Source organism: Bicyclus anynana, chromosome 14 (genome assembly GCF_947172395.1).
Source record: "Bicyclus anynana chromosome 14, ilBicAnyn1.1, whole genome shotgun sequence".
NCBI classification, from domain to species: domain Eukaryota; kingdom Metazoa; phylum Arthropoda; class Insecta; order Lepidoptera; family Nymphalidae; genus Bicyclus; species Bicyclus anynana.
In genome coordinates, this window is record NC_069096.1 from 4,032,902 (window position 1) to 4,056,463 (window position 23,562).

Below are 23,562 nucleotides of genomic sequence, written 5' to 3' on the forward strand. Positions count from 1 at the left end.
AGAACACAAAACTGAGTATTTAACTTCCTTGCCAAACTTGCGAAGTGTTGCTGTTTATAAATATTTACCATCAAGTGTTTCTTCGGTAAAATTTCATGATAAAACAAGCATAAACAAATATAAATTATTTGATTAATAACAATCTCAAAAAAAAATCTATAATCAATAATCATTTATTTCAAGTAGGCTCAGTTTACAAGCACTTTTGTGACACGTCAGTTGACTATTTGTAAAAATTCTACCACCGGTTCGGAAGGCAGGTTCTGCTCAGAAGATTCCGGCAAGAAACTCAACAGTTGCTCTAAAATGTTACTTTATTTTCAACCTCTATCATGTTTCCTACTCGATATCGCATCCATCATGTTAAAAACCCTACATCATAATTCATCAAAAATGTTCTCCAAACTTGCGGAGGAGTCTTATAACATGAATTTAGAGCAACTCTACGTCTGTGGTCCACCATATTTCTTACTACGCATCGCTTTGTTACAATTACCTAATAAAGACGTTATTATACTTTTTATAAAACAGATAAAAGTGGATAGCATCGTACTAACTCCGCTGTAAAATATGGGTACAATGTACACACCATAGAGCCCATTGTAATAAGATACGTAACGTCTCCACAATGCGCGTCAATTTGAAATAATTTTCCCATAACACTGAGTAGGTTATGGTATTGGCTGCCCGGACCCCATTGTGGGCCATATCGGTCGGCATGAATAGGAATTATTAATAGATGGAGTCGTTCAGCGAATAAATGATACTGTTATTTCTGGACATCCATACCTACGCATATTTATTTAAATACATTATATATAATATTAATGACACCATATGGAAACCAACATATATTTTTATTCCTTAGTTAGCCCTTGTTACAATCTCACCTGATGGTAAGTGATAATGTAATCTAAGATGGAAGTCCTTATACATCCTGTGTGGGGTCACAGAAAACATATGTGGGGTGTGGATTTACATCCTCCTCCTAACAAGAAATTGTTAAGAGGAGGATAAATTCCGTGGCGCAGTGGTATGCGCGGTGGATATACAAAACGGAGGTCCTGGGTTTGATCCCCGGCTGGGCCGATTGAGATTTTCCTAATTGTTTGAGGCTGGTGGGAGGCTTCGGCAGTGGCTTACCACCCTACCGACAAAGATGTGTCGCCAAGCGATTTAGCGCTCTGGTACGATGTCGTGTAGAAACCGAAAGGGGTGTGAATTTTCATGCTCCTCCTAACAAGTCAGCCCGCTTCCATCTAAGATTGCATCATCATCACTTACCATCAAGTGAGATTGTAGTCAAGGGCTAACTCGTAAAGAATAAAAAAAAATACTTGAGTGATATAAAGCTCATATTTGGTCCAACTAATGCAGCGAGGCACAGTGGTGTATTAACACCGCCATATTCCCAACTCCTTGGGAAGAGACCTGGTATTCGAACCCTGGACCGTTATCTGTAGCTGAACCAACTAACCACTAAACTATTGAGGCAATTATACAGATGAAGTAGTCAAATAACTACAGTTAACTTATAATATTAGCGCTATAATGTTTTAATAGTAAAGATAAATCACCTGATTTAGGCTCGACGAGACAGGCGCGGTTTCGCACTATTCATCACACATGATTTATATGAGAACCGGTCGTTATACATGTGACCATTGCGTAAGTGACACGCGTTTTGTCCGACTAAAAGATCTTGAAAAGTAGGCCTTGTGAAGAAACTGCGAACAATTATGATCTTAGCTGTCAAAACAGTGACTTGTAGAACCTGTGTAAGAAAGAAAAAACGTTTATTTTAAAATTGTGCCCCACACCACAATGCCGAAGCACCGATGCAGCGTCCGATGCCTCAACCACCTGAGCAAGGCAACACCAAAACTTAAGTAGTAAAAGCATCAAACACCACACTGTCATGTTTGGCACAACCTTGAAAAAGGTATCAGCTCAGCATTTTCCTGCATGATCCAACCAATTGCTGGAGCACAGCACTGATTTTCAGCTGATACCCTCATCCAGGTGACACCACGGATAAACACAGCCACGCAGTGACATATTACTATTATAAATTTAATTTAAAACAACAAACAAACTAAAATTAATAAATGTTAAATAAAAATAGAACTAAACTAAAAAAATAAAAGTATTTTACCAAATCTTAGAAACAATAACAATTTCATAATATTTAGATACATTAAACAACATTTTATGTGTGTGTATACCAGATATATCAATGGATGCAGGCGGCTCAGAATTGTGATGTTTGGAAATTCCTACAAAATGCAAATGTCCTGCAGTGGATGACCATCGACTGATATGATGATGATGAATTTTTAGTTAATTTACCATTTTTGAGATGCCTTCTTTAAAAAAAACTACCCTCTTTTCCGTTTGAATAAAATTATATAATACTTTTAAGTACAAGGAGACAGCATCATCACTCACGATGCAACATGACATCGATATTCTTATTAAAACCGACAACCGACACAAAACGAGTACAGCCTACGTTACGCTACGTTCTGCTCAATCATGTCGCCATCATTCCACCTGACATTGGTACTTGTACGCTCATTAATTTACCCGAGATCGCACGTACTGATACGTAGAAAGTGTATCGCGTCCACGACCCGAGATGCGACTTCAAACGGGCCGAGATCTCTATCTAGAACTGCCGAGATTCCGCGGAGGTCACCAACAGTTTGTTTCTTCTTGGTTTTTTTTTTCTTTCCACTTAATCCCGTTTCGCGTAACGCGGCAACCAGTTTGTTGTGCCTATTTTGAGACGTATATTTTGTTTTTCGTAATAAAATTTCAAACTTGGACAAGCGAATCCCAAGTCCTCAATACCTACCTAAATAATTTCTACCTAACACCTCAACATATTTGACTATTTATAGGTAAAGTTTGTGGTATTTTAGGGTATCTCTGGATTTACTGAACCGATTTTGAAAACTCTTTTACCACTAGAAAGCTATTTTATTTGCGAGTGTTAGTGTATATATATAATACCTCAGGGCGTTGTTTAGTTTTTTAGTCAAGTCTAGTCTAGTCCCATCTGATGGAAAAGTAGAAAATCATCGCTCACGCAGGATATGCAAGGAACACGTGTTACAAATTACCACACCTTGTCTATCAACCTGAGATGTACTTTTATAATTACACCAACAATTTCTTTAAAGTTAGTGATTCAGCCTTCAGACCAGAAGGCTGATTCACTAACTTTGACGTATATTAGTTGATTTATACGAAATTGAAATTCTATGTATTAAATGTCATCCGGTCCCCATTGACAACTCTTCGTAAATATCATACAGTAGGTAAATGACATGTTTTAGTTGGTTTGATGTTTATGTTAATAAATTATTAACAAAGACTAAATTAGTGAATAGGCCAGCAGAGTACAGCAAGGCGGCTTGATGGCTTGTACTTCCCCAGATAAACAAACTCTGTCACAAAAATCTCTATTTTTATTATTAATCATTATATTGTCTATGAATGCAAATACATCATTGTTTATCATTTTAATTTTTCGGTGTAACGTCACGTCTTTTAACTCTCCGTTACTCCACGGTAGTAGTAAGTAGCCACTACTAAAACCTATAACCAGATTAACCAAGGGTTTTACCTTGGTTAAACCGAGCTGAAAATAGAATCCAAGACCTAATAGATATAAAGCAATGCATTCCCAACTTCCCCAAGGCGGTCGACAAAATACGTTCAAAAGTAAAAATTATAATTTTTCGTACTTTATTATAGGTATTAATTTTGTTATATACAAAATAAGTATAAACTGATTTTATATTATACGAATAATAAGGTGAAATGCCTCTTAATTTGTGAAACCTTAATATTGTATATGTATGCTCATACCTTTTCAAATGAAAGTGAATAATATTTTCTATTTAATTATATTTTTACCGTTATTAAGTTTCAGAAATATTTCCGCTATTGTAAAAAATACGTCAAGTTCAAATTAGTTTCGGTATGATAAAGTTGTATGATATAAAACATTTGAATTATATGCATAAAATAAGTAGGCTGTAAGGTACAATTACAACTGCCTCTTTAATTAAAACCTGTGGAAATATTTAGAAGATAAAGTAATTAAGTCTACATATTTTAAATATAAAAAGATTATATAAATTAAAGACTAAATATTTTTAGATTACAAATATGTAAACTAAATTTTCTGGTAATATCAGCGTTAATCTCAGGAAATGTTAACTTTATCTAGATGTATAAAATATAAAAATTATAGTTTATACATAAAATACTAAAATCAAATAATAGTTTACGACCTACTCTCATACTTATCGAATATACAAAGAAAAATTCATTATATTCGGGAGCTGTTTCCAATGCAGTTGCGGTCTTATAACTATAGTAACGAGTAAATGCTCTAATATGCGTATTAGCGCTAATTAGAACGTTCGTTCGTAAACAAAAAATATTTATTTTTGGGTGATGAAAGAGAAACCTAACATTGAATAGGTGTTACGTTGTTATTTCATAATTTATTAGGGTATCAATTGTAATATTGAAGTAATAAAAATAAAAAGCCATTGAAAATTGGATCACTAAAGCATAGCACAGACATAGATGGGTCCATAATGATTACGGAAAAAAGAGAAAAAGAAACTGAACTTTTGTAAATTCATTTATTATTTTATGCATGCACATCATCTTGTACATAATTCATTATGGAAATAAAAACTCGGTCACAAAAAATTCTATTATTATTATAATTAATCATTATATTGTCTATGAACGCGATATATTGTTGTTTATCATTTTCATTTTTCGGTGTAACGTCACGTCTTTTAACTCTCCGTTACTCCACGGCAGAGTAAGTAGCCACTACTAAAACCTATAACCAGATTAACCAAGGGTTTTACCTTGGTTAAACCGAGCTGAAAATAGAATCCAAGACCTATTGAAGATGAAACGATCAAACAATAACCTAACTATTCTGTTGTTGCAGGTGAAGCTGGGGCAGCGGCGCGGCGGTGCGCGCGCGATGCGGCGTCGCCCGCGCAAGCGCACGCGCCGGCGTCCGCGGCGCCCGCGCCCCTCGCCGGCGTCAAGAGCGAGCGCCTCAGCCCGCACGACTCCACCGCTTCCAGGTACTATTACCATTCTCATCATCATCATATCAGCCGATGGACGTCCACTGCAGGACATAGGCCTTTTGTAGGGACTTCCAAACATCACGATACTGAGCCACCTGCATCCAGCGAATACTTGCGACTCGCTTGATGTCGTCAGTCCACCTGGTGGGGGGTCGGCCAACACTACGCTTACTAGTGCAGGGTCGCCATTCCAGCACTTTGGGACCCCAACGTCCATCGGCTCTTCGCACTATGTGCCCCGCCCATTGCCACTTCAGCTACGCAACTCGTTGAGCTATGTCGGTGACTTTGGTTCTTCTGCGGATCTCCTCATTTCTGATTCGATCACACAGAGATACTCCTAACATAGCTCGTTCCATCGTCCGCTGTGTGACTCTGAGCCTTCTTATGAGGCCCATAGTAAGCGACCAAGTCTCGGAACCATAGGTCATCATCAAACTTTGTATGGACCGAACAAATATAACACAGCCATTCTCATAACTCAACTATTATTAACATCTTTTAATGTCCCACTACTGAGTCAGGCTTCCTCCTAACAAAGAAGGGAATCAAAGCTTAGATCCACTTGTTCCAATGTGAGCTAAAGATGTTAATTTTTAATTTCATTTCAACTCCATTTTCTTTAAGGCTCATTAGTTCGCAACCTCATGGTCAGAAGCCGCATAAGCTGACCATTACGGTATTAATGAAGCCGTTAAATCTATTAGTCATATTATAATTAAAAAAAATTACGCTATAATATAAAAACAACGCTATAATATATAAACAACGTGAACCCTTACCTTAAAGACATCCCTGCATTAGAGTAAACAAAACATAACGATATACAAATCAAGCATGTCGTTTTTAAAGTTAAAGTCAAACAAACAACAATTAATTCATATTATAAGTTTTACATATGACACTCCTAATTTATAAGCTCATTTGTTAAAGAATACGTGCTTAGTATTGGGATCCTCTGGCTTCCACTCGGAGGTTGTAGGTTTTAATCCGGCCGGAGCATGCACCTTCAACTTTTCAGTTACGTGCATTTTAAGAAAAATATTCACGTGTCCCAAACGGTGAAGGACACATTAATGAATTGGTATTATAATTAGGTTCGCTCCCAACTGTTGGACAACCTGTGAAATGTAACCTATTTGTCTCCTTCAGATCTCGCAGCGTGACGCCATCAACGTCGTCATACCCGGGCACGCCGCCAGAGCGCGGCAGCCCGCACGCGCCACCCGCGCCCGCGCACCCGCCGCGCAACTACTCGGACATCATGCGCTCGCTCGCCGCGCGCTACAACACACATCCCACTAATGAGTAAGTAACCCTCTTAGCCAGCCGCGTCCATGCTGCCGCCGAATTACGACTTAGGCGTCATCCACTTATTCGCCTTACGCTAAAAAACCCTTCCCACTGACGAGTAAGTATTCGCCTTTTAGCCATCCGCGCTCGTGCTCCGCCGTGTAATGAACTGCACATCATGTAAACTATATTCAATAAAATGTATCGTACTAAACAAAGCCTTCGAAGTACTCCAGAAGATTGACAGATCGCGCAGATTACAAGGTCTATTTATACTACTTATCCCATCCCATCAACTTAGTGAGTACGTAAACACCGTGTGGAGTTGCTTGATAATTTCCTACCCAACGCATTTGTTATTGCCTCATAAATATATAAATATAAACTCCTTTGTGGGCAACTCATTAGCGATTGGTTGCTAATGAATACCGCCATCTCAGTATGGTAACGAGTACTAAAGATTATACATACTGCCGAAGCCCGCGAGCAAAATTATTACTTTTACGCTTTGTTTTAGGTCGTCAAATAAACACCGTGCGTATTTTACGTCCGATACTTAGCACGTTATTATATTGTGGACGTGTAAAACTGTAAATAATTTGCACTTCACATAATTTGTCGCGTGGTTATAAATAATTTGCCATTCAAAGTACACTACAAAATGTAGGGATATGTTTGTCATGTTTTTAGTCCACCTATTCTAAAATGAATAAATCACTTATTGGATGGATGTCGCATAATTTGACCCATGGTTGAGTGTTACTAGAACAGTCGTTTATTTTAATTATTAAATATGTTGATAAAGAAATAATATATTTCGTTGTAGAGCTTGAGAGACTAAGAAACCGATGTCCTCAGGGCTCTAGAATGAAGGAACGATGCGCGTCATCATAAGGATTCTGCCTTCTGTAACCGACCCCTGCATCAGCCAAGCGAAAGCTACTTGAAATTGCTTGGCAGTAGGTACTCGTAGGTAGGTAGGTAGGTAGGTGTAGGCCGTTAGGGTAAATAGCCACGGTCGGTAAACGGTAAATAGCTATGTCTCCCACCGGACGAGATCTGAGGCAATTTATTTGACCCGAAAGGATCGACCCTAGAATTTCCATTGACAACTAATAGCCTACTGCACAAAAAGAGGTCGTCAAACTACATTGAGCACCGGAGTGTCTAGCGCGGCATCGAATTGAGAATCGATAAATGGCCAGGGGTCACCAACCTATCACCGTGAGATGAGCAATTCATTAATATAACATAAGTTCACGCGGACGTCCACGGTTCTCACGGGTCATGTAAATTCGTGGACATAACGTAAGTTATCGAATCGATTAATATGCAAATCGATTTGGGCATCACTAGGCGGTCGCTGAACTGCGACTCGCGTGATACCGTGAACGGTGACACTGGCCGTGTGAAAAATGTCTGTTGTGATTCGATGTTTAAATATCGATTTTATTTAATTAAGCTTGTAATTAAATATATTCGATATTCAAATCGAGCAATCAGACAGAACTTGCTATTTGTTTTTTTTTTTTAAGAAAATAGACTTTACGTGATGTATGATGCATAATTTGTTAATGGAGTAAATAAATATAACATCTGATATTTATTTTATTACCAAGTTGAAAACCTAGTGCTAAGACTATAAATAAATACTACTAAGTTCCTAAACTTCCTTAAATCTTTAGAGAATCCTCAATAGCTGATTCAACACCGTGAGATCTTGGATTCGAACTCCACCTCATTGACAGATTAATGAAATACCCAGTCTTTGCGACTAATTGGGGCGGGAGAGGGAAGGAATATTATTAATATGGAAAAATATTTTATTGAAAATGTAAAAAACGCCTTAAGCAGTGCTATGCTAAGCAGGTCGCCACTGAATGTGGTATCAACGGCTAACACTTGAGGTACAAGGCAAAAGGCGCACGGAAATGAATCTGGGTCCATTTAAACTCGTTGTCAGCTGCTAGTGCTAATGGCAAGTGCATAATGCCCGCCCGCTGCGCGGATTCAAATGCGAATCTTTAAGGAAATGCACCGTATATATTATTCCGTTTATGTCCCTTAAATACTTAGCCCAGCTCTTTAACATAATACTAACGTGGTACGCTTACTAATTACTAGTTGTCTTGTAGGTAATACACTGAATCATTAAATATTTTATTTAATCAATGTCAAGTAAGTCCTTGACTGGGATCGCACCAGAAGTTAATTGATGACTTAACTTCTGGTGTCAGAAGAAGGTGACTGATGATGCAGTCTAAGATGTTAATTCAGAATAGTTTTTTTTTCAATTGTATAGGCTAACGCTTGCCTGTAATAATGTCTAAAGCGATGATACAGCCTATGGTGGAACGCGCTTGCATAAAATATCTATTCACTCTTGACTTCAAGATACTCACTTTGACGTTAATAGGGAAAACGGTAGCTTTCATTACTGAACGCTGAACGAATCAGGAGTGTGGAAGCAAAACGTGTACAAGTTGTCCTAACAAGTCCAAAGGACATCAACTACGTAAGATTGCCTGGTGTACTACTGGCAAAGGGTACAGGACAGGGCCTGTAGCCATATGGCATGACACATTTGCTATAGACAGGTTACGTGATCAAGTTGTCGATCGGATCTGTCATTCCTATGCCACAAGGCCCAAATTTTGACCCGGGTCAAAGGGTCCTGTGAAGGAGGTAGGTTAACACCTGTCACACAATCCTGGGCACACTCTTCGAAATAAATCTTGTGGAAAGACAACCTTTCGGCAATGCGCCAACGTTTGTAATTTTGCGTCCAGTAGCAATTACGAATAAGCCTTCAGGCTCGGCGATCCACCGAATCAAAAGCGGCAAGCTGGTGTTTGGCTAATCCATCCTAAAAATGGGAGAAGTACTCTATGCAACAGCAAACCTGAGCTTTGTGTAGAGTGTGAAGCTGTTCTGTTGCGGCGTGAAGTACTGCCGCGTTTCTAACTTAAATTTCGATGCATTTTCCAAAGGAACTTGTCAAATGATTTGTTTCTAAGGTTATAATTTTTGTTACAGCTATTTCCACCGAATGAATGGCTTCGCCGTAGAGCAGCGGGCCCCATCACAACCACAAGTGGATGCCACCGACGTACCAGTGGGTGGACTATTTGCAAAGTTGGCAAAGCAACAAGGCGGGCCGCCGCGGCTTCCAGCCTTCCCCGTCATGCTTGATATGAGCTCAACGAAGGTGAGTCCTGCACTATTCATGATGCACGCAGACTTCTACGATTACCGGCTCGGCGATTGCCCTAAACGGTAGTTTCTAACGCCGTCTGTTATATTCGGGTCACTGGGTGGGACCATTGTCGTGGTGCATGGTGTCATTTTGTGATTTTTGCCGATCGCAGCGCGTCGCCGTCGTCTGTAAAGTGACGGCAGATAACTGTCAGCATCATTTTAACGGTCCACTACAGGTAGGCATCCCTCCTTATAAAAGAGGGGGTAAGGAGCTAAGGTTGGCGGGAGTTAGTCTTACAATAATAAAAGTTTCTATAGTTACATTGGACACTTTTGGTATGTGGAAAAAGTACTGAACTTGTACCTAAGCCTAAACGTTCTAGAATTGTCGTAACCCACTCATAAAACGGTGGAAAACTGAAATATTGATCGTTATTCTATATTCCCGCGAAAAATGGCCTAAACAAGCATATTGTTACTATTATTATGGAGAAAGAGCAAATTTTCAAACAAGACCTCAGTCCAGTAGTGTTGCTATTCTGTAATGATGTTTTTACAAATATTACTCGAGAGCAAAAATTTTATAATATCAGATAAGTCACTAACGCGACAACGCGTCGAAACTGATGCCAAAAAGTGACTAATTGTCTTAAATTCACTTAGCCGTATATCAAACAAAGTTATTTAAACAAATAATACCTGAATATTGTCTAGAATGTCGAGCTGTGTCTTCAGGAGGTGTAAAAACTATAAAAATACCGTAAATATCGTTGCTCGAAAGTGTGAGTTTGAAATTCCTCTCTATCTCTATATAGTGTCATGTTAAATAGAGAGATGGAGACGAATTTGAAACTCACTCTCCAGTTCTCTCACTGTCCAGTTTCTATTTTTATCGTATACCTGTTCTAGACAACAAGTTAAGAACATTAAAAGTTAAAATGAAATAATTACCGCGACTTTGTTGTTCATATGATGAAACGATATTACCCCGAGCCTCTCAAATGAGTTAAGAGTTAAAACATTGTTTTACAATATCCGTTCATTACACGTCTTGTACATTACTTACTTAAAGCAGGGGAAATCAACATTTCTTTCCTTTCAAAAAATTATATTATTTTTCAAACTGAATGATTTGTTTAGGATGATGAAAACAAATGTTTCCTAATGAGACTAAATCATATTCAAATTTAAAAATTACTGATTAAAAGTAAGTTTGTAATTAATTATTAAGTAAGTATTTACATTAATTTACTCGAATGAATAGGTATTATTTTGCATGACTGTGTTTTTGTAAAGTCTATACACGAAACTGATATCGCACGCATATATAAATATAAGAATCCTTCATTTCAGGTGTTAGTTTCAGTAACATTTACTGAAGATTTTTTTTACTGGGACTTTTAAGTAAAAGTAACATTATCTTTCATCGATTTTTCACTTTTACCTCCTAATAGGTAATACTGGCTACTGTTAACACTAGCTAGGCTAAGCTTACAAACAAATAATATATAACGCTGTATATAACGCTGAATATTTTTATATACTACAGGTATATTTATAGGTTTCAGTCTCGATACACATTTAAAAACATGTTACTTACACCTGATTCCAAGCAATGCCAGTGCCCCTATGAAATAATGCACGCTCGGCTGCCTCCTCATTTCATAAGCTCGCCTTTTAAAATTCATTAATTTTATTTTTAAATGCATTATTTATTCAATGCTCACTGACCTTCCCGCTTTAATTACACGCCGGTGGCCCGATTCATAGTTCACGGCTGTGATTAAAATGTCTCGGGGATCGTTAAGTTCTATCGCGCTATCTCGGAATCTTCAAGCTGTGAGTTTATTGGGGTACCGCGTGAAAAGTTGCGTTCAACTTTTATGGTGTTATTTTAATGATTGACGTATATTTTCCCGAACGACAGGTCTATAAAATAAAGTAAAATATTTTGTGTGGTTTTAGGTTGACAACCACTGATTCGCGTTTATAGCTAAATAAATAAATTGTTTGAAGTTCGATAGCACTTGCTGAAATAATAATTATAGACAAAAGCGAAAGAAAAAAACAACGTCCTATATTTCTTTACCTTTTCTATCGAATTTATCGTATTTACAAGTTATTTCTGGTTAGGTTTTAAAGTAATATAAAATTTCTTTTGTATTATCAAACAAAAGAAAACTCTTTGGTACATTTGATTTGGGATTTGGGAATGCCGAATTGTAAAAACCAGAAGACTTTAAGTACGGTTCTTGTATTTAAATATATTACCATTATCTCATCACATCTCTTACTCGCTTCGCATCAGGTGAGATTGAAGTGGTAAAATAAAATAATCTAATAATATAAATAAAATCAGTAGGTACTCTGAGCCCCCCGTATTGGAGAAGGTATTATACATTTTCTACAATTTGTACGTATAATGCCTACTCTAGATAAAAACCTTCTGCACGCAACTGTACAACAGGCAGTCTCATCACTCACAGTCCCTACCAGGTAAACTTGTATAAATAACTAGCTTGTCGTTGAAATAAAAAAGTATAAACGTCCACTCGCCCTTGACCGCTTTTTACATATTTATTGCCCCCTTTGAAATCATAACGCGCGATGCGCACGCTTCCTCCGCAGCAATGATTGCGGCAATAATTGCTGCAATTAAATCTGATAACCGCACGCGACCTTTACCACTTCTTCCGCCCGCTATAATACAGATAAGATGGAGAGAGTGTTAATTGGCCCGCCGTCGTTACCGTCGGTGCCCGCGCACAATTGGCAGGGTAATAGCGCCCCGCCCTCGCTTGTCGAACCGTCTCTACTAGTGTTACCATGTGGGTGTTTCTTTGGGGAATTCCCGCGCTCCTGTTTTTTTTTTTATTTTTTTTTTAAACAATCTACTAAATATTTTAAATATAACCAATAATCCCGTTCCCCTTAAAATCACACGAAAATATTGTTTAAGTGGTGTCAGTGGTCTAGCAGGCGAGGATTGAACCCGTTACCTTTCAGCGTTGATTTCGGTCCCTTTATATTACCGTGGAGCTGTTGAGACTTATTATAATTTTTAATTTTTTGTTGCATGGCACATTTCACTTGCCTATGTGACCGCATCAATAACATTGTCGATAAAGAATTTTAGGTCGACTCATAGATTAACGTGCTCTCCGGAGCACGGGGTAGTTACTAGTTACACCACGACATCCAAAATAGCTATTTTACATTTAAATAAGTAAGTTTAAGAAAATAAAAAATAGTATAGTATTTTGTTGAAATAAATTTAGTTATATGACTAACGCCAGCAAATTGTTTTAATAGAAGAAATGCCTAATACTTACTTAATTATGAAGAAATTAGTCGAACAAGGTCTCAAAGCCATGACCTTATAATCCACAACAAGCCACGCTGACCACTGAATCTATAAGGCATTATATCCCATAAATCCCATATAATGCTATAAAGTTGGTGACACTACCCGCAGTCCGCCGAAGGAACTGGAGCTGCACTAATTATCTGCGGCACGCGCCCGCCACGCCGCTCGCTGATGGCATGTGAAATCGTTCCGCGGGTCTTTAATCCGCACCATTTTAAATTGAATTTAGTCACACGAGAATATTGCAGATGTTATAAACTTTTATGCTGATTGAAATTGAACTTTCCAAGTAAAAGGAGCCATTTTATAGCAAACTAGCAAATGCCTACGACATTCTTTTACTTACGTCCGATTTTAATGAAAAGACACCTAATTCCTGCTAAAAACTGAAATGTTGTCCGTCTGTTGAAATGATTAGTAAATAAACAAACAGACGAGAAGCTGTTTTTTCTACAAATATGATACTTACATAATATCACAGTATATAAAATTTAGCTTTTTCTATTATACTTGCATTAAAAAAATATATCGAACATATTTTACAGGAATATCATATTTTAGCAGATGACAGAAAACTTTGTTATATTTAAAAACCGTTCCATAACACTACTAATATTATAAAGAGGTAAAGTTAGTGGTGCTGTAGGGGGTGATAATCTAGATCTACTGAACCGATTTTGAAAATACTTTTACTCACTAGAGAGCTAGGTCTTGATTTTATCCCCGTGTTCTACGGGAACTAAAATTGACGTTGGCGCATAAAATGGACTTTTGCACGATGATTCCGATGTCCAAAAAAATCTTTTCCGTGTTATTAAAATAAGGTCCTTGCTATACTTTTATAATGTACCTATATCTAAATATATCTATCTAAATATTATATAGCTGAAGAGTTTGTTTGATTGAACGCGCTAATCTCAGGAACTACTGGTCGGGTTTCAAAAAAACTTTCAGTATTAGATAGCCCGTTTATCGAGGAAGGCTATAGGATATATATTATCCCCGTATTCCTACGGGAACGGGAACCACGCGTATGAAACCGCGCGGCGTCAGCTAGTACTTATATATATACACTATTAGTCTACTTATAATGCAGTTACCATTCGTAATTTAGAGCGTGATCTATCAATTCTACAAAGATGTTTACTTTCTAAAAAGCCTATCGCAACATCTGACACTTGCCGGCGATATTAACATGATTTGTTACATTTCTCTTTGTGACTCCGAACAATAAATAGTCAGTTAAATTTATTTTCACCTGTTGAAGTGCGACGGGAGCGCGCACGGATTTACGGAAGTTTGAGATTAATAGACGTCGAGTTGGTTCACCTACAGTGGTTCGGACAAGAATACATTACAGTTCGTTTTATGTAGGCTGGTGCGGGTGACAAGTCGTTTCATTCTTGAAAGTTTGCCGCGATTTACGATAATAGTATCTATTATGAACGTCATACAGGTGACTGTCACCGTACTTATGCTATTTGAAAAACACATGGTTATATCACACTAACAATAACGTAGCTTTCTAGTGTTAAAAGAATTTTCAAAATCGGTTCTGTAGATCCAGAGATTACCTCCTACAACACCACCGTTATAATATTAGTATAGAAGTATACATTAGGTAATATATTGAACACGAAAGCAAACATTAGCCTTAACTTTACACAATCATGTTTACGTTTCCACTATAGTTTACTAAAATTAATATTAATTATATTTTCTATTCTCATAGTCTGAGAAGTGTTCTGCCATTTCTATCCCCACCATGCACCTAAAAATAACTTTGAAGTGTAAAGGGAATAGAAATCGGGATAACATTTTGAATTGTGTTTTTAGTTAGCTGATCGGTTCAATAATAAATAATCGGCTCTCGGAAGTTCGATAAAAATATTGCAACTTTACTACCCCTTTAATACAAGGTCAATTTGACTTTTTTACAGTTGCTACTCTATTTTTTATTGTATGTAATAAATTATTTTATTAATCGATTTTATTGACAAAACATTCATCGAAAAATCATTTCGTTTGAAAAATTAAAAAAAAAACCACCCGGTATAAAGTGCTCATAGTCAGATATGGAACTTACTCATAATTTAGTGAATAAGCCCTTACAATGTAAAGTCACGTGCGCCGCACGTACAGAGTCGGTATAAATTACACGGCTTACTTTATTGCGAGCAATTAAAAAGATAGATTGCAATTTGACCTGCCCGCAACCGTGTCGGCTTGAAGCGTTGTTTTAATGGAAACCGAGCTACAAACATAAGAGAAGACAACATAACTACTCTGGTTCCTGGCTTTTATGAGTGGTTTCCTTCGTAGCCGATGGTAAAGTCACTATAAACAAATAAAGGTCTTCATTCACTTCAAAGTGCTTATAAATTATGCTTGATATAACCGAATTGGAATTAATTCGATTTAAATATTATAATCTCTTAAGCGAACAACTAATTCATTTTATTCTGAAAATGATGGCAAAACATAGATTCTACGATCGTTTCAACAATATACAAATAAATTTTGAAATTGATTTAATATTCCCTTCCCTTTTTCTATTATTTATTCCCTTCGTTTTTCTGTGGTCTCCTGAACATAAAATACTAAAACATGAAAACATGTTATATTATGTAAATAGACATTAGGTACTGTGTGATAAGGAAAAACAACATCTAAGTTGATATCATCTTCAAAAAGATGCATAGCATTTTATACACAACGTGTACATGTACATCGGATCATTTTTAGCCACTGTTCTGCTGTTTAACGCTTGAATACAAATAATAATAATAAATGATTTAAGTAACAAATTCGTTTATTATGCCTGCCTTTTTGTAAAACACAGATCTTAAATCATACGAATCGTAGACCGAGTGGTCCAATACTTTGAAAGAGGGTAAGTAGCATAAAACGTCAGAACGTCTCGCTCAGAACAACTTGTTGGGCTCGGAACGTTATGATGATGAATGCTACTCGCGAGTGCTCTCGATCAGATAAATAAGCTCTGTTTGCTCAACGCTGCCTTCACGTCGCACGGAGCAATAGGCCGCAATCAGTAGCCATACTGTTCTGGCTTTTGAAAACACTTCATATTATTATCCCATGGGCCGTTTGTTTCCAAATACTGGGATCATAAAGCGTCAACAGCTTCACGGTTAAAAGACTGGACTTATACCAAGAGGTCATGGGTTTGATCTCCGTCCGTTGGATTATTTTTGAATATATTTGTTCATAATTTCGACTATTTTTGTTGATAGTAAGATTGAAAAGAAAGAAAGAAAATACGTTTATTTTAACATTATGCCACATATATAGTATCTCCAATACATTTTATTTATTTATTTTAACCACCACCACCAAAAGGAACTAAAATAAATGACACTACTGAGTTAGTGAAAAATATTGAACTATGGAAAATATTGAAATAGTATTTCAATATAATTAGACATATTAGCATAGTAAATACATATATATACATTTTTTACTTTATATTTTTCCGGTCACGCTATGAATAATTGAACACTACGTCATCGACCCTGGCGTGCCCCCGTGAGGAATACACTTTGGATAGAATAAATTTGTACGTCTTCCAAATAAACCCGCCTCCTCCTTAGACTTCATCGTCACTTAACATCAGGTGAGAATAATCGCAGTCATGGGACAAATTGTCATTAAAAAAATATATATATTTCAAGTTTTGTATTTTGTAAGAACCGATATTTCCACTGGTCCGGTTGGTGGACTGACGACATCCAGCGGGTTCCAAGAAGCTGCTGGATGCTGGCATCTCATGACCGTGGTGTTTGGAAGTCCATACAAGAGGTCTTTGAACATCAACCGATAATGATGAAGATGATAATTGTTGTTAAAACAAAACCATCGTTGTCGCCATCAATTAAGTCTCGTTCCGCATTAATTAATTATTTAATTGCATTGGAATTTAACTGAAACTTTGTCGACAGACGCTGCTAGCGATATCCAGAGTTGGTCGCGGAGGGCGTTCGCGGCGCAAACGCGTCGGCGCAGGAACTACCGCCGAGCACTCTCCGCTGGATCTCTCCGCGGCGGGAGAGAGTGCGGCGAAACGCGCCAGACTCTCCGCTAGTCCGAGCACGAGGAGCGACGGAGATGAGAGAGCTTCAAATGAAGGTTGGTATGAGCGAAGACAATTAAATCAATATGAAATATAGAATTTTATATTGATTGAAACTCATTTTATATTTTTCATATTGTAATAAAAACATAGGTGCTTCTCCGCTTGCTCAGCTTGCGAGTACAGAAATAGTACGGAAATAGAGAAATAGAGAATTGAACTCAGAACCACCACGGTTCTCCAATTGATACTAATTAATTTTTGACTTGAAAATAGAGAATATAATAACTATCTATAGTTAGAAAAAAAAGTTTATAATATCTATCTCAATATTATAAATGCGAAAATAACTCTGTCTGTCTATCTGTTACCTTTCACGGCTAAAACGCTGAACCAATTTTAATGAAATTTGGTATAGAGATACTTTGGCTTGGAGCAGAACATAAGCTACTTTTTTTCCGGAATATTCCATGGAAAAAAAACAGATTTTACGCGAACGAAGTTGCGGGCGTTTGCTAGTTTGTTCAAAACATTGAAAATTCTGTGTATTTTGCTATTCTTTACAAAATCTAAATAGCTTACCTATTGTATTATTTCGTTTATTCTTTGAATATATTAAATTTAGTACGAACTCTCGTTTGGGTCTCTAGCTTATCATAGTACTAATATGTACTTGTATTAGTTACGTAGATCTACTTATCTAGAAGCAAAAAAAAATTAAAGAAATATGAATTAATAATAATAATCAATATATCACTAAAATAAACTAAAAATAAAACACTTTATTACATGTAATAAAAAATAATTTAAGTAACAATAAAATAATAAATTTTAATTTCATCAAAATTAATTAAAATCCATTTTCATCATAATTAAAGCGTAGAAGAAAATGCATTTACACAGTGTAGCTTGACTGACAATAAAAAATTAATTGTTACAGTATCATAATTGGAATCAAAATACCGGTGCGCAGTTAATACTTACCGTTGGCTTAAGTTCATTAAATTTTGTAAAATATCCGCTGGTTGCGCGAGATATACGGATATGGTAACTGTAATAATTCTACAGTAACTATTGCACCCCGTCAGTACAAATCATACACAGATTAAAGAATAATATTCAGATAGAGCGCACGGAACACAACAATGTCGTAGCCGTTCCAAATACAAAATTCAAAAACGAATAGATTTTGGAGCCAGTACGACACGAAGCGTCGCATCAATAATTTTCAATATTATTCGTCTTATGTTTTCAAATATTTTAAAACTGTTCACAAAAACTAAAGAAATAAGAGAGGATGGAATTGATTGATTAGAGTGTTACATTTTTATATTCAAAAATTATGAAGAAGTTTATATATGCGGATGTCTACGAGACGCGTAACGTTTGTTTTTCAATGGGTTTCACCGGCTTCACTACACTGCTTGTAAAGAATCATTCTGGATCATTCTTTATTCTATGGAATCATAATAGAAATACACAATTAAAAACGGCTAGGCTCGTATTGTATATTCAAAGTCGAATAGCAGATGCATATCTAGTACTTTTAGTACTGATAAAATAAAATAGTTAATGTAGATGTTATTAAAAATATAAAAACTGTTTTTTAATGTAAAAACCGTATTCCAGATCGAAGTGAGAATCGCGAGTGTCTATGCGCTGAGGCGCGCGCTAGACTCTCTGCGTGGTCTGTGGACGAAGTTTGCGACTTCGTGAGCTCCATAGACATCTGTGCCGAATACGCGTCGGTAAGTCGAATATTCTAAATTTGAATTTCGTTGTTCTAATTTCAAAGAGTGTTATTTTGAACACTGTATAGAATTTCATCCTAGCCTCCATATTTCGTACCACATGGTGGGCGTTATAGACAAGACTGCGTTATTTAAATTCTCAACCAAGATTTTCTTTTAAATATTGGATAGAAGCAGGCGTTACTTTGCGGAAGTTCATCATGATTATATAATGATTTATTTATTTTGCTATCATCCGCGAAAATTCGGCGAACCCATGCGACAACGTCACCCAGGTCCGACAAAATACTCTCTACGTACGTTTCACCCCGAAACCGGAGCATCCTCAGGAGATGTTGACTCTACAACGTGCAATTGCAAAGATCTTCTTTGCAATTGCACGTGCAAATTGCATTTTCTTTTACAGTAAAAAATGTATTATTTAGAACTACAATTATCCCAAATAAATTGTCATACATTTAATTGAAAAGTTATATTTGTTTATAAGTTGTTTGAAATGGAAGAACAGCTTATAAACATTGGATAATTCAAGAATAACATAGATTTAAATTTTTGTTTTTGCCATTTTGTGTGTCAAATTAAATGTATTTAAATCGATCCATCTTTTAGACAGCAATTTCAGTAGCAATACTTAATATTTTTGTGGCAGGTAGTTAATTCGAACGCGTTAAATATTTTACGGTAAATAAATCATGCAATAATAATCAAGTCCAAGCTATTTTGATATTGAGCAACTTCATACATTAATGATCGGCAATTAATACATAATATGAACAATTTACAAGATATATCACATAGATCAATTTGAATTAATAGCATATGATGGTTATGATACTAATAGCAGTGAGATTATATTATATCTAGAGGTACAAACTTAACGTAAAATAACGCCTTTCTTTTGATTCGAAAGACGAGTGTTCAAAATCGATAGGTTTAAATTCCTTTATTCAGTAGCCGTAGTTTCGAATGTCAGATACTGCGTCCGAAAGATAGTCCACTAGTATCCTTACCATCTTCTGTTATCGAAGATACTTCGATCGATGATTGGTGGCGTAACTGTAGCTTAACTAGTGGAAGCAGACTGTAGTGCATCTAAGCAATTTTTAATGTTATAGATGGCTCATTAGTTGGATACATAACCTTTTATTTATTGTAAAGATCGCTCATAAAATCTCACATCGCCTCATCAGTCTATCAATCAGTCCTTTCTACTCTAAACGTAAGAACATCTCTATGGAACGTCGAATTCGGTACTTTATAAAGTAATTTAACACCTACTGTGAAAGCTTTTAATGTAGATTGATTGTAATTAATATTAAATGCAATTATCATAAACACGTATGCGAATTATTGTTACATAAATTATTGTGTCTCTAAATCACGATTAATTATGTCTCTCATATTTAAATGTACTTTGGCCCATCATTACCAGTGGCGTAAGTAGCACAGCTTAATTTTTTACAAAAAAACAAAACATTGAAAAAATTAGAACCTAACAATTTTTCAAGAGCCATATCCAATTAATTTATCACAAGCCATGAATCGTAGTTACGCCACTCAATACATTTTTTGTTATTGCCAACAGTATCACTATTTTTTGAGTGAGCCAATAAAATGTAAGACATACAATCTTTAACACCTATGCCTCCATATTATGAGGAAAACGCACTGTACCACATCTAGTGCTAATCTGTAACGATGTCTTTGTATCTCGATATTCAGACTCGAATTGGTCCTTATATCTCTCTCTCTTTCTCTCTCTCCCGCTCTGTCTAACACCATACTATAGATAGATAGAGAGAGACAAAGACGAATTATAAACTCACACTTTTGAATGATGATGAGTTTTCCAGTAAAGAAAACCTTTTTTTTTTTAAATAAAAACCTGACTATTTAGCTTTATCGTTACATCTTTCGTACGTTCCGCTTACACCAAAATGGCGAAACAAAATAAATTAATTAAATGCTGACCAATCAGCAATAATTAAATTTAATGTACGCTCCAGTTAAAGTAACTTACAAATTACATATTATTATTACTGTTATTAATTGTTAACACATCCGCAATAAGTGTTTGATTCGAAGTGAAAGGATTGCAGCGCAAGAAACAATTATTATTATATTACTTGTGCTTTAATTTAATTAAGATAATTAATAATAAACCTGACGCTTCTATTACGTAAGGTACAGAGAGAGACGAATATCTTAGCATTCCATGGATTCAACGTGCGGTTGCAGGGTCCATCGCGTGGTAGAGAGAAGAACTCCGAGCAGACTCCTGAACTTGTGACTACAGGATGTAGGGTTAAGGAATTCTTTGACGATCGATCAACACTCCCCGCTCTCTGCTCGTGTTGTTCTCCCTGCCTAGCCAAATTTGGTAAGATCCTATTAGAACAGCTTTGGATACTCGTTCTAATATAGAACTAGCTGCACTTCTAGAGATGCCAAGGTCTTTAAGCAAGTTATAGAGAGATTTTGCTGGTAATTCTCTCGCACCTACTTGTACGGCGTACAGACTAACTGCATAGCCATTTTTAGTTAGTTCATTTGTTAGATCGTATCTCAAATGAGCTAACTAAAAATGGCCATGTTATTAAGAATAAAGAAGTGGGTACAAGAGGAGTACCAGCAAAATTTCTCTATAAACTGCTTAAAGAACTGCAGCAAGTTATTTATTCAAACGGGTATCCAAAGCTGATCTAGTAAGATTCAACTAAATTTTCCTGGGAAGGTAGAATAATACAAACAAATCCATTTTTTTTTAATATTCTTTACAAGTTAGCACTTTAGTACAATCTCACCTGATGGTAAGTGATGATGCGATCTAAGATAGAGGCGGAGTAACTTGTTAGGAGGAGGATAAAAATCCACACCCGTTTCAGTTTCTACACGACATCGTACCGGAACGCTAAGTCGCTTGGCGGTACGTCTTTAGCGTCCTTCCACCAGCAAGACCTGGACCAATTAAGAAAACCTCAATCGGTCCAACCGGAAATCGAACCCAGGACCTCCGTCTTGTAAATCCACCGCGCATACTACTGCCTCACGGAGTTTAATAGGGTAGCGTTCATATGTAATAAACTTCTTAACCCTACACCCAGGGCACAAGTCCCGGACTCTGCTCAGAGTGTTTCCTCGTCCCATATCCCATTTACTCCATGCCTCGCCAGTGTGAAACCACTTTTATACTTTTAAGCGTTCACAAGCGCATTTTCAGATTAAAATAATTTATTGCAAATCCAATAAGACTAGTTGAAAAGGATACAGGCTGCAGCAATAATAAAAGGTATTAGAAATTCCAGTGAGAGGTCTTCTAGCTATTTTATTCGACATCCGACCCCACTTACATTAGCTTAACGTCTTACCATCGGCTATAACTGCATGAGGTCTATTGCCACTACGGGCTCTGCTAATCCGATTCTCTGCAAAACATAGTCAACCTTAGTAGCTCAACGGTTTCAGAATGGTTACCAGTTTATCTCGGTTCAATCACCGATTTTTCAATAACAAAAAAAAAACAAAAAACGCCGATGTAGCTTAGGATGAATTGGCTGTTAGTATAAAACAAAATATCATATTAATGGAGGAAAATGGTTTTTCCTAGATATTCGTATTTTCATAAATAAAACTCGAAAAAGTTCTGGATTATTATTATTATTATTTTAATTTATCCAATTAATACCTCTAATTGTTCTAATCGTACAAGCCCGAAATTACTAACTATTAATTCGGTAATTTCTACCCTCTTAGCACCATGCCGCGAAGAAACCATTCAAGGATAACATGGGTTAGTAATGAAACCTATTATGGGGTAAAAGATAATGATCATTATAATACAAAATTACATAGACACTTAACAGACAAGTTCTAATGTGTTGTTCAGGCTAATTCACTATCTTTGACGTATGCTAGTTGACATACATGAAATTGAGATTCTATGTAACCGAATAACAAATGTCATCCGGTGTAAAATGGTGAATATCATACAGTAGGTAGATGTAATTTCTTAATTTATTTGATGTTTATTTTAATTGGTTGATAATAAAGACCAAAACAGTGAATAGGCCAGCAGAAGTCAGTTAAGTTCAAATCTTATAATCCTTTAAATACTGATGATATATAATAAATAGGAACCAAATAGCAAAGGTATATATTTCCTATTATAAACAGTTATATTTTATGACCAAGTCAGTTATGTCGATGAATATGTAAAAGGACTATATATTACCGTTGAAGCAATGTATAAGATTACTAATTAGTTAAATCATTAACATAATATTCATTAGCTATTTGATAATATATACTAAGTAATGCATTTATTTATCCACTATTGCATACAAAGTTAATATTAACAAAATATATTTAAATAATAAGCAAATCGTATATTCACTTTAAGTATATATTTTTTTACAACTGCATATTTCATTCTATTCTGCATATATGCCTTTTTTGAACGTGGAGAAATCCTCATGGATACCTTCTCGCCACGGGGAGGCAAGAAGGTTATGTAGGGCTACAACCCCACGACTACAACCCCACGGTGTTTCGACTCGTCCCCTGATGACTGAGTCACGGGAACGTTTCGTAAACTATGTGGTACCCAACCAGCGGCGCTCGTAAATCGAGCTCGTCGCTAAGCCGTTAAACTTTTTGACATTTCTCAAAACCTACCTAAAAGTTTGGTGAAACCCCTTTAATAATTATACTGCCCCTTTAATAATCAGT

General features: G+C 36.4%; 1 protein-coding gene across 2 annotated transcripts in view; it reads left to right on the forward strand.

Annotated features, from left to right (window-relative positions):
* LOC112048204 (uncharacterized) overlaps positions 1-23,562 on the forward strand; it is a 231,820-nt gene that overhangs the window by 151,565 nt on the left and 56,693 nt on the right. For both annotated transcript variants that reach the window (XM_052885452.1, XM_052885451.1), the window contains 5 exons: positions 4,988-5,129; positions 6,288-6,443; positions 9,465-9,636; positions 16,953-17,139; positions 18,713-18,831. In XM_052885452.1, coding sequence (XP_052741412.1) covers positions 4,988-5,129; positions 6,288-6,443; positions 9,465-9,636; positions 16,953-17,139; positions 18,713-18,831 — 776 coding nt within the window. The remainder of the gene's footprint in view (positions 1-4,987; positions 5,130-6,287; positions 6,444-9,464; positions 9,637-16,952; positions 17,140-18,712; positions 18,832-23,562) is intronic.